General features: G+C 38.7%; 1 protein-coding gene across 1 annotated transcript; it reads right to left on the bottom strand.

Moving 5' to 3' along the window:
- Window positions 1-2,525: 2,525 nt before the first annotated feature.
- On the bottom strand, window positions 2,526-5,907 carry LOC118454434 (uncharacterized). The gene is made up of 6 exons (XM_035909239.1): window positions 5,831-5,907; window positions 3,836-4,186; window positions 3,645-3,737; window positions 3,387-3,482; window positions 3,158-3,198; window positions 2,526-2,639 (listed from the first exon to the last, which is right to left on the bottom strand). The coding sequence occupies exons 1-6, from the start codon at window positions 5,868-5,870 to the stop codon at window positions 2,526-2,528; spliced, it is 735 nt and encodes a 244-aa protein (XP_035765132.1). The 5' UTR covers window positions 5,871-5,907.
- Between the last annotated feature and the right edge of the window lie 10,152 nt (window positions 5,908-16,059).

Here is a 16,059-nt window from a genome sequence, read left to right as displayed (position 1 = left end):
TCCCCCCTCCATGAATCGGGGTTTGTGTCTCCCACGGATTCCGGGGTGTGTGTTGTCAGTTAGCTTTTGTTCTCTGGTAGGGTCTCCCATAGCAAATTGGTCTGGGTAAAGGACCCGACAAAGGCTCAAGGGAACAGTTCACCCTGCCTGGGATAGGGTTACCAGGGCCCTGCCCAGGAGCCAGGCCTGGAAGGGGGGGCCCAAGGGAGCAGGGCCGTGCAGAGAGGTTTAAAGGGGGGGTGCTCAAAGTTAAAAAGGGGCACATTGAGCCAGGCTGAATAACAACAACACACATTCATCAAGAATCTAATATGGGAAGGGCAAGGCTGTGTTGATCTGAGACTGTAGACAGTAAAAAGTCCATAGGAGAGATGGTAGCTGATTAAACAAGTGTCATGAGATAATAACAAAATGCAAAGATTGGTGACAGTGCTTGGAACCATAAGGCAACAAAAAACTGTGAGAAATAATCTAGGCTCTGCCTGTGAATCACTCTTTGCTTCTCTTCTTCCTTCCATCCCATCATTTCATATATCACTCTCCACTTGCTGTCTATCTGAGAACAAGGCACAACTTGCTATTGCAATAAACTATAATCTAATTATCCACACCTAACAACTCTTGCACTTAATCTATAATAAAATGATGACAGAAAAATGTTATAGCACTGCCTTTAGTAGCCTCACACAGCTCCTACTGTTTCCTCCTCATGTCCTTACCAGCCATGTCTGGACAATGTTATATCATGAGTAATTTTTTTTTTTTTAAATCCATCTAAATAAAACACACACATGCACGAACACACAGTGACATTTTAGACCTTCTTCAGAATACTGTATATACTATGGGCATCACGGTGCTGATCCAGAATCCTTACATTATTATTTATTATTAGAGCTACAATAATAAAGCAATGAGGAGGGGGAAGTAATAAATATGAAATAATGTCATTATGATGATTCCATTTGTTTCACGATCCACTCTGTGCAGGGGCAAAGCTTATTACATTTTTAAACTGTAGAGATACAATCATTTTACTGCTGTAAAATCCAAATTTTGTCTTATTTAAAATATAAATCTAATATAATCTGCTTCTTAATGTATGTTCTTTAAAATACAGCATGTGCTTTTTAATATATTATAATTATAATAATGCATAATTATGTGGACATGCATATTAGTTTTTTAGTGAAAATTTAATCCCTCCAGAAAGGCAGGAAAAGCCCGGAAACTTACTTTAAACCTAAATATGTTCCCTAAAACGGTGACAGAGCTACAGACCCATGACAGCCTTACACAGGTAGCCAGCAGCTATGACCAGCACTACTTGTGCAGTTAATAAAAGGACAGGTAATGTTTGTCGCACTGCTGCACACACAGCACGCTCGTTTGTTTCAGTTCGTCAGTTGCAACAAGACAGCTTACCAACGTGTACGTAATAAGCCAATACTCCTGTGTGCTATACACTACAGTGTACGCTGTACACCTACTTACTGGTTTTGTCGCATCAGTCTGTGTCTCTGAGTTAATTTGTGTTTCTCCTACAGCTCTGGACCACAAAAAATGCGCGTGCTGTTTGTGAGCTCGTTCCCGGCTTGTAACCAGCGCGTTCTCCCTTCAAGGGCGATCATTGGTTAAATGTGATCATGTGACTGATGCAAGCCAGATCCTTTTATTTAGCAAAACTGTGATTAATAGTTAAATATTATTGTTGAGGGGCATAGACAGGACTCCGCACGCACACACACATTAAAAAAAAAAAAAAAATAATTAAAAAGTTGCCTCAACAAAAGGGCACTTTGGGCACCCATCAGGAAAGGGGCGGGTGCTCAAGCCCCTCTAGCCCCCCCCTCTGCACGTGCCTGCAAGGGAGAGGTCTTGGTGGCCAGGTTGGACCGGAAAAAAAATGGGTGGATGAAAAAAAAATCCCCCCAAATAAATAAATGAAATTGCAATTATTTTTTCTTTTTCTGTTGTAACCATCTCCAAGTAGGTTATGTTTTTGGTAGTTTTAACATGCATATGTGTCATTATTTCTGTGTGTAAACACAATAACTCAAAAAGGTTTGTGTGAATTCTAATAAACCTTTGGTGGATGTTTGCACTCTCAGAGTGCTTTGTGGTTTTTTGGGGGAGAGGGTTTGTTTTCCCCTCTGGTTCTCAGATGTTCTCGGAGTTTGGAAGACCTGTTTGGAAAGAAGACATACCAATATACCAATGTTTATTATTGCTTTGCAACTTTACAGATCAGATCAGCTGTTATTTAGTCCTGATATTTGTCACTACTCCTGCAGCACCCCCAGGTGGTGCCTTTGAATATAAGATGAGCTCTAATTTTGCACCAGAATGAGAAGAGAAGTTATTTTAAACCAAAATATTATAATGATCATAATGCTTAATCTGTAAAATCTTTATCTTCTAGTAAAGTGAAGAATAAAGAAGCGTTTAAAGATGTTGTCTGTTGTATCAATCTGTGTCTGTTGTGACACATAAATTCAGGCCTGAATGTTGGATTATTTGTGCTTTCATGTCTGTTTAAGTGTAAGGTACACTTGGTCTTCATCCCTGCTGGCTGGATCCAGGCTCTGGTATACTGACTCTTCAGGTGGCAACGTCAGAGGATTGTCATAGAGAACAATCTGGAAAAGACAAAATGATGAAAGTAACCCTGTTAAATCAGAAGCTCTTGAGGTTTGAGGTAAGCATCTTTAGGTGGGGGAACTCCAGGCCTCAAGGGCTGATGTCCTGCAGGTGTCCTATCTCCTCAACGTGTCTTGAAGTTCTCCAGAGGCAGTGGTAATGAACTAATTATTCGATTCAGGTGTGTTAACTCAGGGTGATATCTAAAACCTGCAGGATTAGAATCACTAATCAGCTTATGAGGCCTGGAGTTGCCCATCCCTGATATATAGTGATAATAAGGACTACAATATCCAGAATGGCTCCAGGCATTCTGGGTAATGTAGTGCATAGAATGAGGCAGTAGGAATAGTGCCATCATTGTCATTGTTCTGGCTGAGTATAAAACTTTTGGGCCAAGTCAGTGTACTATAAGTGCTGCTCTATGTTGTTTATAAAAGATGCAAAACAAGATTCCTCCCCCTTCATTGGTATTCGTCATGTTGACATCATAAACAATAGATTCTGTTCAAATTACCTCGCTCTTTTTATAATTCAGAATTTTCTGTTTGTTCAAACCTGAAAACGGTAAAACACAGAAAAGTATTAGACAATCATGAAATATTCTTAGATGTAAGGCTGGTTGGAGACTATACACTCTGTGCGCTCCACAAAGGTCAGCAGTCAGTCACAGGGTTAAAAATCCACACATTAGAATCACTAATCAGCTTATCATGAAGGTGCCAAAGAGGTGAAACATAACTCACAAGAGTCCATAGTCTTCTTTTTGCAGATGAGCTGCACAACAACAAACGACGCCAAAACCACCATGACTACAGCTATAACCACAGGCCAGAGAAAACCTGCAGAGAGAAAAGAGAAGACCAAAATAGGGGAGAATATAATCTTTGTATAAAAACTACTGTTCTTATATATGTATGTACGCATGTATTTATGTATAGAAAAACTATCCCTTCGTGTTTCTGGATTGAGAGAAATAACTTGTGAAATATATTTCACTGCACCTGAATTTACAAATGTTATTTCAGGCTGTTTAGTGATTGTTGCAGAAGTTGAAAAAGATTGCGGGCCCAATGTTGGCGTTGAAGCTGTTGATGCTGCAAACAGGGACACAATCAGAAACATTACTGATGTAAAGAAGTTATCAGTGAGCAATGAAAATATTGCATGTTAATGATGACTAGTAAAAACTCACCTTCTGTCACCGTGAGCTGAAAGCTATCAAACAAATATGGATCCAAGTCTCTGTCCAAATAGCACCGGTACAGCCCCGAGTCAGATTTTTCCAGCTGTGTGATGCTGACATAAAAAACTGCATGACGTGTTGGAAACTCTTCTTCTTTGTATTTAATAAAGTATCTGCCGCTTTGAGCTACAAGGTCGGCTGTTTCAATGAGAATGTTTCCCCTTTCACATCGGTCCTTACATAAGAGCTTCCACTTTCCAAAGATATAAAATGAACATTTAACTGTGATGTTTCCTCCTTCCTCTCCTGTATGCATGGGAATCTTTGCATTGTAAGGAACAGTGTTTCCATCCTGCAGTGCTATGGAAAAGATTAGTAAATCATTACTATCACCCAAATAGATATTCGGGTCTGATGATAATTTGAAGATCAACAAATTGATTCAACAATAATTCTCTGTACAAATATCCACATTTCCTAACACCTGAAATACTATATTAACGTTTAATCAGCTGTAATTAATATTTAGAATCTCTCTATGTTCACCTAGGTTGATTTTCTTGCTTAATTTTATCCTTTAACCATCAACTAAATTCTGATGTTCTTTCAGTGGATACTGAAGCTGAAGAAGTAGTTACTTGTGAAAGTCTGCTTTGTTTTCACAAGTATTTAAGCCTCAGCTCCACCAAGAGACTCATTCTGCATTTATGAACTTTATAAAGTGCATTGGCAAAATTCAAGTGGCACTGTGGGAGTGTTGAGGGTGCCACAGCACCCCCTGTGTAAAGCTAAGATCACTGCATTCCCAGTCAAGTGCAAAAATAAATAAATAAATAAATGCACAATGTAATAATTTAATAAAATAAACAAAGGTGTTAAAACACTTAAAATATTATTTATCTAAGAAATACATGAGTTGGACAGTTGTGATAAATAAATCAGTAAGGATTTTTCAAACATATGGTCATATGATTTTACACGTAGCCCAGGGGTGGGCAACTCCAGGCCTCGAGGGCCCTGCAGGTTTTAGATGTGTCCTTGAACCAACACAGCTGATTTAAATGGCTAAATTGGCTCCTGCAGTTCTCCAGAGGCCTGATAACGAACTAATCATGTGATTCAGGTGTGTTGACCCAAGGTGAGATCTAAAACCTGCAGGACACCGGCCCTCGGGGCCTGGAATTGCCCACCCCTGACGTAGCCTCTTTATCACCATTAACAAGAAATCATGCAAAATGAGCTGACAGATCATTTTGCATGATTTCCGGCTGGTTCAAATGTGCTGGTATCTGATAATTACCACAGCTGTGGTAACGAGCTTGCAGTTGCTGCTGTGTTTACCCAGGTCAGTGGCCTCATCCAAGTGAGCATTATTGACAGACCACCATAATGCAAAAGTGACTCACGCACTGTTGTTTTATTAATGTCTTCACAGACATTTTGAACACAGCAGTGCCCCTCATGAAGACATTTATCACCAAGTCACATTATAAGTCACAATATCATAACTGTGCACCCAAATCAAGGTAAGTCTTTGGCTAATTATGAGCAGCACAAGACCCGTTTAACATTAAGCAGTAGTTCACCACTGCTGCGAAAGGGTGATTATGTTGTAATATGTTGATTATGTAACTCAACCTCACGACTATTCCTGAGGCTCTGAATGCAAGTTAACAAAAACAAAAGTTTGGTTTAGAAAATGCTAATATAGTTGGAAAGGGCTCTTTGGTTAATTGATGTTATGATCTCCTACGAAAAAGAACCATGTATAGGAGAATATTTTTTACGTGATGAAACACATAGGAAGTAAAAAATGATTTCAGACTAACATTCATAGAAGGCACAACATTTATGTATAAACTATTCTGAGAAATACATGAAATGCAAGAAAGAGACAAGTGCTGTCAGAATGATGAAGGTAAATTCTACATAGTGACTAATGAATCTTAAAAATTAACTCAAATAACAAAAAACATTAGAAATAATACAGGTAAATGTACTTACTGAGGAAGATGAAGCAGATAACAATGTGACAGACTTTCATGTTGAGACTTTATCACTCGAATCCTCGAATTTCACTGTCATATCAGAAACTCCTTATTTCTAAATGAAGAAGTTGTTCTGCTAAATAAACACTCAGCCCTACTCTCCACCCAGATTTTTGCATCATTTCTCTTAACACGGTCACAGCAGGACACTTGATTTAAATAAGTCACGGTCAGATGACTTTGAAAGAAAGCTGTTATTGGTATTTTTTCTTATAAAGATATGAAATAAGAACTTTTTTTTTTTTTGTTTAGTTTTTTTCTAAGTATAAGATTAACTGTATGCTCTTTCATGAACCCTCACTGACCTTTAAGGTGTTGTAATTATTTTAAGATTTCACAAGAGAAATTGCAGGAAAACAGCTGAGGAAGCACGCTCAATGAGTATATCATTTTGAAATTTCTAAAAATGCAAGAACATAAACATGCTGGTGGCAGAACTGCATTTTTCTTTTTCAAAAAAAGAGGGGAAAAGGTCATATTTTTCTCTTCCGGGAGCTGGTTGTTTTTTCATTTGTTTGTTTTGAAATAGAAATGAATACCTAAATTTAAAAATGTGCATTCTGAAACTAGATGGGAAAAGTAGCTGATATAAACGCATCTGAAGGCTTTTATTTCGAAATCCAAAATTCCATAAAGTAACACTGAGTGTGTACCCTGTCATCTACTCTTTCACTGGTCTGTGGAAACAAAAATTGCAATAGATTCTGAATTCACACACAAACAAGATCATGGTAGCGATTTCACAAGGCTATTATTATGAAATCCAAAATCCGACTGACGTGTGATATTGACTGAGTAACAATATGAGGGCGTATTCTGTTGATCTACATATAAACTGGTCTGTGGAAACAGGAAGTTTCCTTATAACAGCCTTTTAGTTTCAGAGAAAAATTGCTCATATAAGACATTTCTGAGGGCTTTTTACCACACAAATACAAAATTAATTGGTATTTAAAATCATATATTATATATCACCTTCTGTAGTTGCAACACATAGCACTGATGTAATGAAATCCAAATTCAACTGTAGACAGGCTCATTTGTGTTATTGTGTCTGTGTGTGTTAAAATAGAGTGATAATGATATTTATTATGACACTGATGTTTACACTCTGTGAAACAAAATAAGCATAAACAGACCGGTGGAAGTTTCCTTAAACGTTTTTCCTCCACTTTCTCTTTGAGAAAACTGTCACACTGTCACTTTTTTTAATGTGTAAATGACTTTGAGACTATGGGGTAAAAAGAAAAGTGTCTGAATAGTTTAATTTTATCAGAAGCATAATGACCATGCTGAGGCAAAAGCAGGATTGAAAACTGTAACAAACTCTAATCAATAAAGATGTGCCTGCCCTCATCTATGGTCACGAGCTGTGGGTAGTGACCAAAAGATCAAGATCGCGGATACAAGTGGCAGAAATGAGCTTCCACCGAAGGGTGGCTAGCCTCTCCCTTATATAGATAGACAGGGTGAGACAGGGTGATAGGGTGAGGAGTTCAGCCATCCGGGAGGCCCCAGGGCAGACCCAGGACACCCTGGCTGGCCTGGGAAAGCCTTGGTGTTCCCCCGGACAAGCTGGGGAGGTGGAGGTCTGAGCTTCTCCGCTTAGACTGCTGCCCCTGCAACCCGGCCCCGGATAAGCAGAAGAAGATGGATGGATGGAAAGATGTACTAAAAAGCCTAAACAGACTACAATACTCACTGAGAAAGAACATAAATGGTCATGGCAATCAGACAGTAGGGTCAAAGTGTGGGTAAAAGCAGTGTGATAGTGTGGGTGGCATCTCCCTTGTCATCATTGAAGTCAATCTTAATGCAGAGAGATATCAAGACGAGATTCTCCAACAGTCTGGGACCAAACTCTATCCTTCAAGATGACAAGGCTTGCTCCCACAGAGCGAGGTTTATCAGAGACTACCTCTAAAATCTGGAAATGGAGAGGATTGGATGGCCTGTCTGCAGTCCCGACCTCAACCCTGTTGAACACTAGGATCAGCTGGGCATGATGTTCGTGACCAACACACTCGCAAGGATACACACATTGAATGAACAAGTAGTGGGTGTAGCTGCACACAGATTAAAAATAGCAGACGCATCACATATCAGTGTCCAACTGAGCAGCTGCAGCTTCTTTTTCAGCAATAAATAAAAAATGTTGTATTGTTCGATACATATGCGTACCGAACCGAAAGCACTGTATCGAACGGTTCAATATCGATATGAGTATTGTTGCACCCCTAATATTTATCTACATTGTTTTGGGTTTCAGACATTTTTAAGACATGTAATTGTACCACAGCTGTTTAAATGCAAAGTATATCCTTTATAATATTACTGACTGCATCTCATTTTCACTGTATTTTATTTCGTCTTTACAGCTCAGTATCCAGAGAAAAGCACAGAGCTGCCTGAGGTGTCAACACCTGAAGACACAAGCGATCCAATTTCAGGTAAAACACACCTTACAAAGTAAGTCTCCCACTTCTATGGGAGTTTCCCTGTGTGAGATTCAGGGAGTGTAAGTGTGAACATGTTAAGGCAACACTGAGTCAGTTCAGTTCGACTTTCTATGACTATTTCACACAGTTTCATCTCCTGTGTTTAACAAAACAAAGTTAAGAAAAAATTAAAGTGACTGCGGAAAATTACAGTGTGTAATTTTCTCTGTTCACAGCAGCCCGTTCTCACTCCCGAGGCGTAACATGCCGACGTTTTGTCACGTCCCGGGGTGTTCCTGAGGAACGCAAAAGGAGACCTTCGGCGTTCTTATGGTACGCGGCGGGTTATGGCTGAAATCCAGTGCAATGACGCTCCCCGGGAATAGACGTTCCAGCCCTGTATTCCAGCCCTAAACCTAACCTTATCCCTAGCCCTAACCATAACCTTTTTCCTGAGCTTATCCAGGACTTTAATTATGTTAAATAGCATGTTTCTAAGCGATTTGAAGAAAAAGAGCGAACATTTGTAGATTGAGTCCATACGGTTCTCATATTTCCTCATTTTGCCGAGGTAGGAACGTGGTGGGTAGGCGAAAACGTATGTTGACGATTTGTCACCTAGCGTAAAATGTTACGCTTTGGGAGTGAGAACGTGTTGTTCACAGCTTCAACCACGTTCCCTACAACCACCAAACTGTATGAACGGGAGCTGACTGAGAAATCAACTACAGGTAATAATCCACCTTCTTGGCTTGTCATTTCACTCATTAATTCACAATCAAACAGCAAGTAATTTTAATAATTCCTTTGTTGTTGCACCAGGAGGGCAACGATTCAATTCAGGGTTATTCAGGGCTGTGTTGCCTTCCCTCTACTGCTCTCTACTACTTTAATTAATATTAGCTACTAAGCTATAATAAGCTGCTATGGTACTGTTAGCTGCTCTGTCAGTAGTTTAAGCTAATACTATGTGATTTAAGTTCATAGTTCAACAATCAGTAGCAACTTGGATACTTTAATTGAATTGAGAGAGAAAGCATTGCATTGTGCTTGAACAGCACAGCTGCTTTGAAACTCTCTACAGTATTTAATGAAAATTATTACCACAAGGCGGCAGTGTTTTCATCAGGTTTTAGTCAGGCAGCCACAGTGGATTCATCTCTGTTCTTCTGTACTGTTATTTTCATGAATGACTTTCCAACTAATCTAGTGTTTCTGTGCTCTTCTAGCTACCAAAATAACTGTGAAATGATTTCTGATCAAAAGTTAAGCTAAAAGTAGCTTTAGGAATTAAAAAAAGTTATTACACATATTGCACACAACACTTTTCTTAAAAGTAATGGAGTACTTTATATAATTACGCCCAGGAGAAAGACATTTATTATACTACTTGTTACATTACTTTCATGTCAACAATACAACCCTACAGGCTACAGCCCCACACACCAACACACACCAGCACAAAGAGACTTTAAAGCGATCGTCACGGTGATTCTACTGCAGAAACATAAACAGGTAGAAATGGAGGCAACAGCATAACTGCTCATCAGTTTGTTACCTGTTAAAGTGGCTTCACCGGAAATGACGGCTCACTGTATCATGTATCATGGAGCTTGGGTCAGCCTTTACTATGCTTTAACATCACTCTGGGTTCTTGACTAGCTTATTGTTAGCATGCTGTCTGTGCAGGTGCTTGCTAAGAGCCGAAGTTGCGTTAACAGTATAATGCAGTTGTTTCTGTCTTGGAGCATTGTCCACTTTACCATTTGTGCAACAAAAATAAACGTAATGTCCATAGTAGGGTTGCCAACATCCGGCTTAGTCCCTTATAAAATGTCCCGCATATTGACCGGTACCTGCAATGTCCCTTTCTGACCAACAGATGGCACTGTGATAAATACCAAATCTGATTTGATTGTGATTATATCAGGTAAGCGCTTGTGTCCAGTCAGGGATGGCCCATCACGCACACCAGATGTAAGGTGTTATACGTGATTCGTAAAAATATGGCGAGGTTTGGTCTGCGTAGCATAATAACATGGGTCATTAAAGCCTGTATTTACTTTATTGTTTTTAGATGAGGTATCAATTACACTGAATACCAACATTTTACTGCATTTTCACTGTAAGAATATGAACAGTGCATATTTACAGTATGCCTAGTTGGCTGTGCATTGTGCTTCTGGCACACCAGATTGTCCTTTGATAGAAGGCTGAAAGTTGGCAACCCTAGTCCACATCCATGCTGTAAATGCGCCCACAAACTGAAACCAGCTGATCGTACCGAGTGTCCATAACCAATAAGTGGGATCTTTAGGCAGGCAGTCTAACAATTCCAAGGAATTGAACTACAGGGAACTCGTTCTGTACAAGGACTGGTTCTCAATTCCCATCCCTAATACACACTCAGACTATAATGGCATCCAGTGCTAAATAAGATACGATACACTTTATATATCTCAGATTTGGGAAATTCTTTCACTCTTGACCATTTCTGAAGTTAAAAAATCTTAACTGAGGCCTGTCTTAAAGTATCGCTTGGTTATCCTCTACTCTTTTCAACAGGTTTGAACACGAGGCAGATCACAAACACCACAGACATAAAGGTGAATGTAAATCTTTGTGCCCCATTAACCACTAAACTACAACAAGAACAATAATAATAGTATCCTGATTGGGGGCTGTTACAAACTACTCCTGCCCCGAGCGTGGATAACTAGCTGTGTCAGGAAGCACATCCCATATAGAATCAATCTAAAATCAAACATGTGGATCCACCCACTGTGGCAAACTCTGTGCACTGCAAAATCTCCAGTTTTAAATTGGCACTAGAAAGTGTCAATATATGTCCATATTGACACTAGCATTTTTTGTTATTTTCCAATGTTAGAAAATCAACACTGCTCAGTGTTAGTTCATTGTCTTTAAAACTGACTAGGTTAGTCTCAAAAATATAAAACTGTCAAAAGTGTTCATTTAACACTCAAAAGAGTGGACACATATCAACATTTTCTAGCGTCAATTTAACACTGGAGATTCTGCAGTGTGGAAACAGGAATGGCTGAAAGTCGCTTTATACACTAGTCACATTCGCTGTCTGTTAATCTATCATTAGGGTAGCAGTTAGCAGCTATCAGTAATAATAAACCATAAAGTTAATCTTTATATTAAAAAAATACTTTTTTGTATAATTCCTCTTAAAATTTTATATTAGAAATATAAATGATTAATTTATAAATGATTAATTTATATATTTATACAACTTTTTAAACATGCCAAACATTGAAAGCAGCTCTCTTTGGGGAAATAGCCCAGCACCACGAGCCCCCCATAATTAAAAGTTGTGCCATATTCACAGTCAAGCAGCAGGAACATCTTATTGCCACTGTGCTAAAACAGTCCTACTGAATAGGAAAAAGTTATTGATTTGTTTCTTTTTGTGTTAAAAAAATATATAATTCTAGTTCGACAACTAAAGAGTCCCTTTCTAAAACAGTATATGAGCAGATTTATCACTAGACCTGTTATTCTGTGCGGTGGGTTCAACAATTAAGCATCAGTTGTGTTTATCATCTTTAATCATGGCTCCACTTTACTGTATGCTTAATAATTGCTCAAATTATTTTCTCCATTTCTTTCAACAGCTTTTCACCTACAAAAATCAAGCCTCGGTCTTCAGACGTGAAGACACCTACCAAAGTCTCAATCCAGTCAGCAGGGATCATAACCAACTGTATTCTACACTTGTGCCCAATTAGGATGTGCAGTTGTTGAATTTTTAAAAGTGTGCACAGTGTAATTGGTTTTTTGGAGTTAATCTTGGAAGAATTAAGCTTTATGGAGCCTGATGAAGCGCAGTAACCTCTATTCTTTTTGGTGCTGTTTGTTTTGGCTGCATGGAGGCCTACCTAACTCATTTTTGACCGTGCAAATAACTCCATGGTTTTTCCTTTTGTGGACAGTAAATGTGGCAAATGGTAGATGAAAGTCAGAGGTTAGAAGAGTGACATTATCTTTGGCAGCAGCACTATTTGACCAAACCCTCACCTGGATACAAAGATTTTACATTTGAGGTAAAATTTTAAATACCCACAGAAAGCAGAAAATATTCCTGCAGGAATGAGTGCAAAAAGAAGACAACCTAATCAAAGCTCTTAAACACAAAGCTGAGAGAGGCAGATACATAGTCAGATATGACGCAAATAACAAGAACCTGCATGCAGTCATGACACAGTCTGACCCAAGACAGTACAAATTTCCTGTGAGTAATTCTTCCTCCCTATGTTTATTTCAGGAGTTAGAGCTCGATATAAGGGTTCAGTCTAAAGTCTGCACGTTTAACCTCATTGCATAATGCTCACCACGTTATCATTTACAATTTTTGATGTCATAAAAAGCATTTATACAATAAAACAAGTGAACAGATGTTTTTTCACATTTTTACACCTTTTACACCAATTTTCTGTTCAATAAACAAACGTTTTGATCTCATTTGGCTGGAATTTGCTCACTTGGGAAAAAATATAAACTGATTAAAAATAAAAACCACATCCTAAAATTGTTTTTATTTTAATGAACACATTCTTCAATCTAAATGAAGCAGCCATCTGACGCTAATAAGAAAAAAAATACAGCAATAAATGTGAAATATGCTGTCACAGCTTCATAAGTTAAATTACACACACAAATAAAAAACAATTCTATGTGGCAAAATGTGATTATTATTCTTACTACTCATCTGAATCACCTAATTAATCTAGTTACTAATTAATCTAGTTACTAATTGATCTAGTTACTTGTCCTCTGAAAAGTGCCCGGCCAAAATGTATAGAAGTAGTACAAAATAAGCTACAGCCAGATTTCCAACCACTTGATTGGTCTGTTTTTAATAAATCAGCATGGACTAACAATGCCATATGTGAAAAATAATCAGATAAACTGAATGTCCAATGCATCTCACCTGTTAACCAGTACCACTGCAAAGAGATCAACAGGCCTCATTTATTAAGTTTGTGTATGAAACATTTTTGCACCTGAATTTGTTTGTACTTTATGAACAAATAGGCCAGTAGCATATTTACTGAAAACAAGTAAGAACAATTCTGTATCTGATAAAACTAGACAAATGTTTACAGAAGTTTTTTTCCTTTAAGACACTTAAAGAAAAACAACAGAAATTCTGTATTTTAACTAGCATCATTAAAAGAAGATAATCCCTGTTAGCTAAAATCAGAGGTTTCAAACTCCTCTCTCTCTGGTTTAAACAGTTCTCTCTACGAGGCTCCTTAAGGGGTCAAAGGAACTAGAGATCCTTAATATGGTCTTCCCACGAACCAACTGTTCCAAACATCTGTTTACAAGAGATAGCCAATTAGGGAAAAATAGCTTAAAAGAGGTTAGCTTTAATGCTACAGAGGCTGATTTCAAAAAGAAGATTAACTACAGGGCTGCACCAAGAACCAGTATAAGATAAAGGAGGATTACCTTGCTAACTGAGGTTAGCGAAACGAGATTAGCATAGCAGATTCAGGTGAGGGATTCAAAACATTAGCTGTGTCCCAAAACATCGGCTGCATCCTCCGGAGGCCGCATTTGAAGGACGATTACGTCACAGCCAGGCGACGAAGGCTGTCCCAATTCGTCGACTCCTTCAAACGCGGCCGACAAATGCGTCCTTCATTTCCCCGAATTTGAAGGATGGGTTGGGTGTGTCCTTCGTGGCACACCATATCCCAGAATTCCCAGCCAAATTTCAGCTGCCAACAATGGCGGCTGTTACTAAGTTTTAAAATTACTCTTATTAATCTTTCTGGGCCACAAAATAAACTTTTAACATATTTTAAGGCGAGAAAGTATAGCTGTGTAAATTACAAATATCTGCTTGGTTTATCAAGACATCGCATGTTTGCAAAAGTGTGCCGACGTTTTCGGAGACATCTGTTACCCACCAGCTCGATAGCAAGCCGGGGGGTTCAATGGTCACTCCAGCCGGCGAGAGCAGCGGACTCCCGGCTTCATCGTTTTCGGACCCCCGGTCTGTTAAGAAAGAAATGTTAAGAAATTTCTGTTTAATTCTATTCTTTTTTTGATGATCACTTCCACTTTCATTTATATCAATTTAAGAAATCTGCATTACCGCAGGCTTTCGGACGCCTGAGGAGAAAGGGACTCTTGAGATGCAGATATCTCTAAATATCACAACCTGTTATGTACGGAAATAGACACAATATGTTATCTAGACTCAATGTGACTCCACAAAATACTGATCAATTCTGATCATTTTTATTTTTTACAGAAAATCTAATCGGTCTTTCTCACATCTGTCTCCACCACAATAAGGAAGTGACTACTTCCTTATTGTGGCACCTGGCATCTATTTGTATTATGTTTAAATTATGCTGCATACCTTCTATGAGTAACAGCCAATCGAATTCAACTGAAATTTGTCAGATGTCCTAAAAAATAGAAATTGTATGTTTGGAGGTTAAACTGAGACGTGTTTATACAAAAAGAGAAATTTCACATTTTTCTCCGTTTAGAATCTAAAGTGAAACTTGAAATACATTTTTTTATTTTTCTTTGTCATATATAATCCCTGTAAACACAATTTAGAGGGACCAGGGGCTTTAGAGACTCATAACTTTATCATTGCATTGACTAAACAAGTCAAATTTATATAGCTCAGTTTAAACCACCAATATACAAATTATTTCAAAATTATTTAATAAACAGACTTCAGTTTGAATTAAGTTCTGGAGGTGGAAGTTTAAAATAGACTTTGGTAAAAGAACGATAATCATAAAAACAAGTGTGCAAAAATACTGAGGATGCAAGAGTGAGTGGGTGCAGGAAAATATGTTGTAATGAAAACCTTTAAGAAAAGGGAACTAGAAAAAGAAAGTATGTGTCACACAGTAAGTGTTTTTTTTCCATTATACTTAAAAGAAATGTCCAATCTGTCTCATGTGCTGAATGCTGGGTGGGGACTTGTCACCTTAATTTATCTTAAATGCTTTTCTTTGTGTAACATTTGTTCTTTAGTTGTGCTCGTATGGAAAGTTCTGACAACTCTAATTATTATCACCATAGTCTTCCTGAACATGCTCTTCATCATCATCCACACAATCATCATCATGGTTATTAATATAAATCCTTAATTTATAAAACCTGGAGTGTTTCTGTGGACGTAAGATCTAGGCGTAACCAGGTGGTGGAGTGTGTCCACTTTGGTGGCCTCAGGATTTCATATTGACAGACAGATTGAGGTGATGTCCGCAGTGATGTGGAAGCTTTACTAATATGTTGTGTTAGAGAGAGAGAGCTGAGCATAAAAGTGAAGCTGACGATTTATCAGTCAGTCTATCTTCCTACCCTCACCTATGGTCACAAGCTCTGAGTAGTACCCGAAAGAATGAAGTCGTGGATACAAGCAGCAGAAATTAGTTTCCTCTAAGGAAGAGTGGCTGGGCTGTCTCTTGGAGATAGGGCAAGGAGCTGGGTCATTCAAGAGGGACTCAAAATAAAGCCACTGCTCCTCCACATCGAAAGAAGCCAGCTGAGGTGGTTTGGGCACCTGACAAGGTTTCTTCCCGGGCGCCTTCACGGTGAGGAAGTCCAGGCATGTTGTATTGGGAGTTGCCCCGGAGCAGACCCAGGAGTTGCCTTGGAGATTATGTCTCCCGGCTGGCTGTCTCAGTGTCCCCCTGGATGAGCTGGAAGAGGATGCTGGGGTGAGGGAAGACTGTGT

Source organism: Neolamprologus brichardi, chromosome 20 (assembly GCF_056152115.1).
Source record: "Neolamprologus brichardi isolate AB-2024 chromosome 20, ASM5615211v1, whole genome shotgun sequence".
Lineage (NCBI taxonomy): Eukaryota > Metazoa > Chordata > Actinopteri > Cichliformes > Cichlidae > Neolamprologus > Neolamprologus brichardi.
This window is presented reverse-complemented; position numbering and strand designations above follow the sequence as displayed.

Coding starts and splice junctions, on each gene's coding strand:
- LOC118454434 (XM_035909239.1), bottom strand. CDS start 5,870: ATGAAAGTCTGTCACATTGTTATCTGCTTCATCTTCCTCA. Junction 3,483..3,644: donor AATAACATTTGTAAATTCAG/GTGCAGTGAAAT, acceptor TTCTCTCTGCAG/GTTTTCTCTGGCCTGTGGTT. Junction 2,640..3,157: donor TGAATTATAAAAAGAGCGAG/GTAATTTGAACA, acceptor TGTCTTTTCCAG/ATTGTTCTCTATGACAATCC.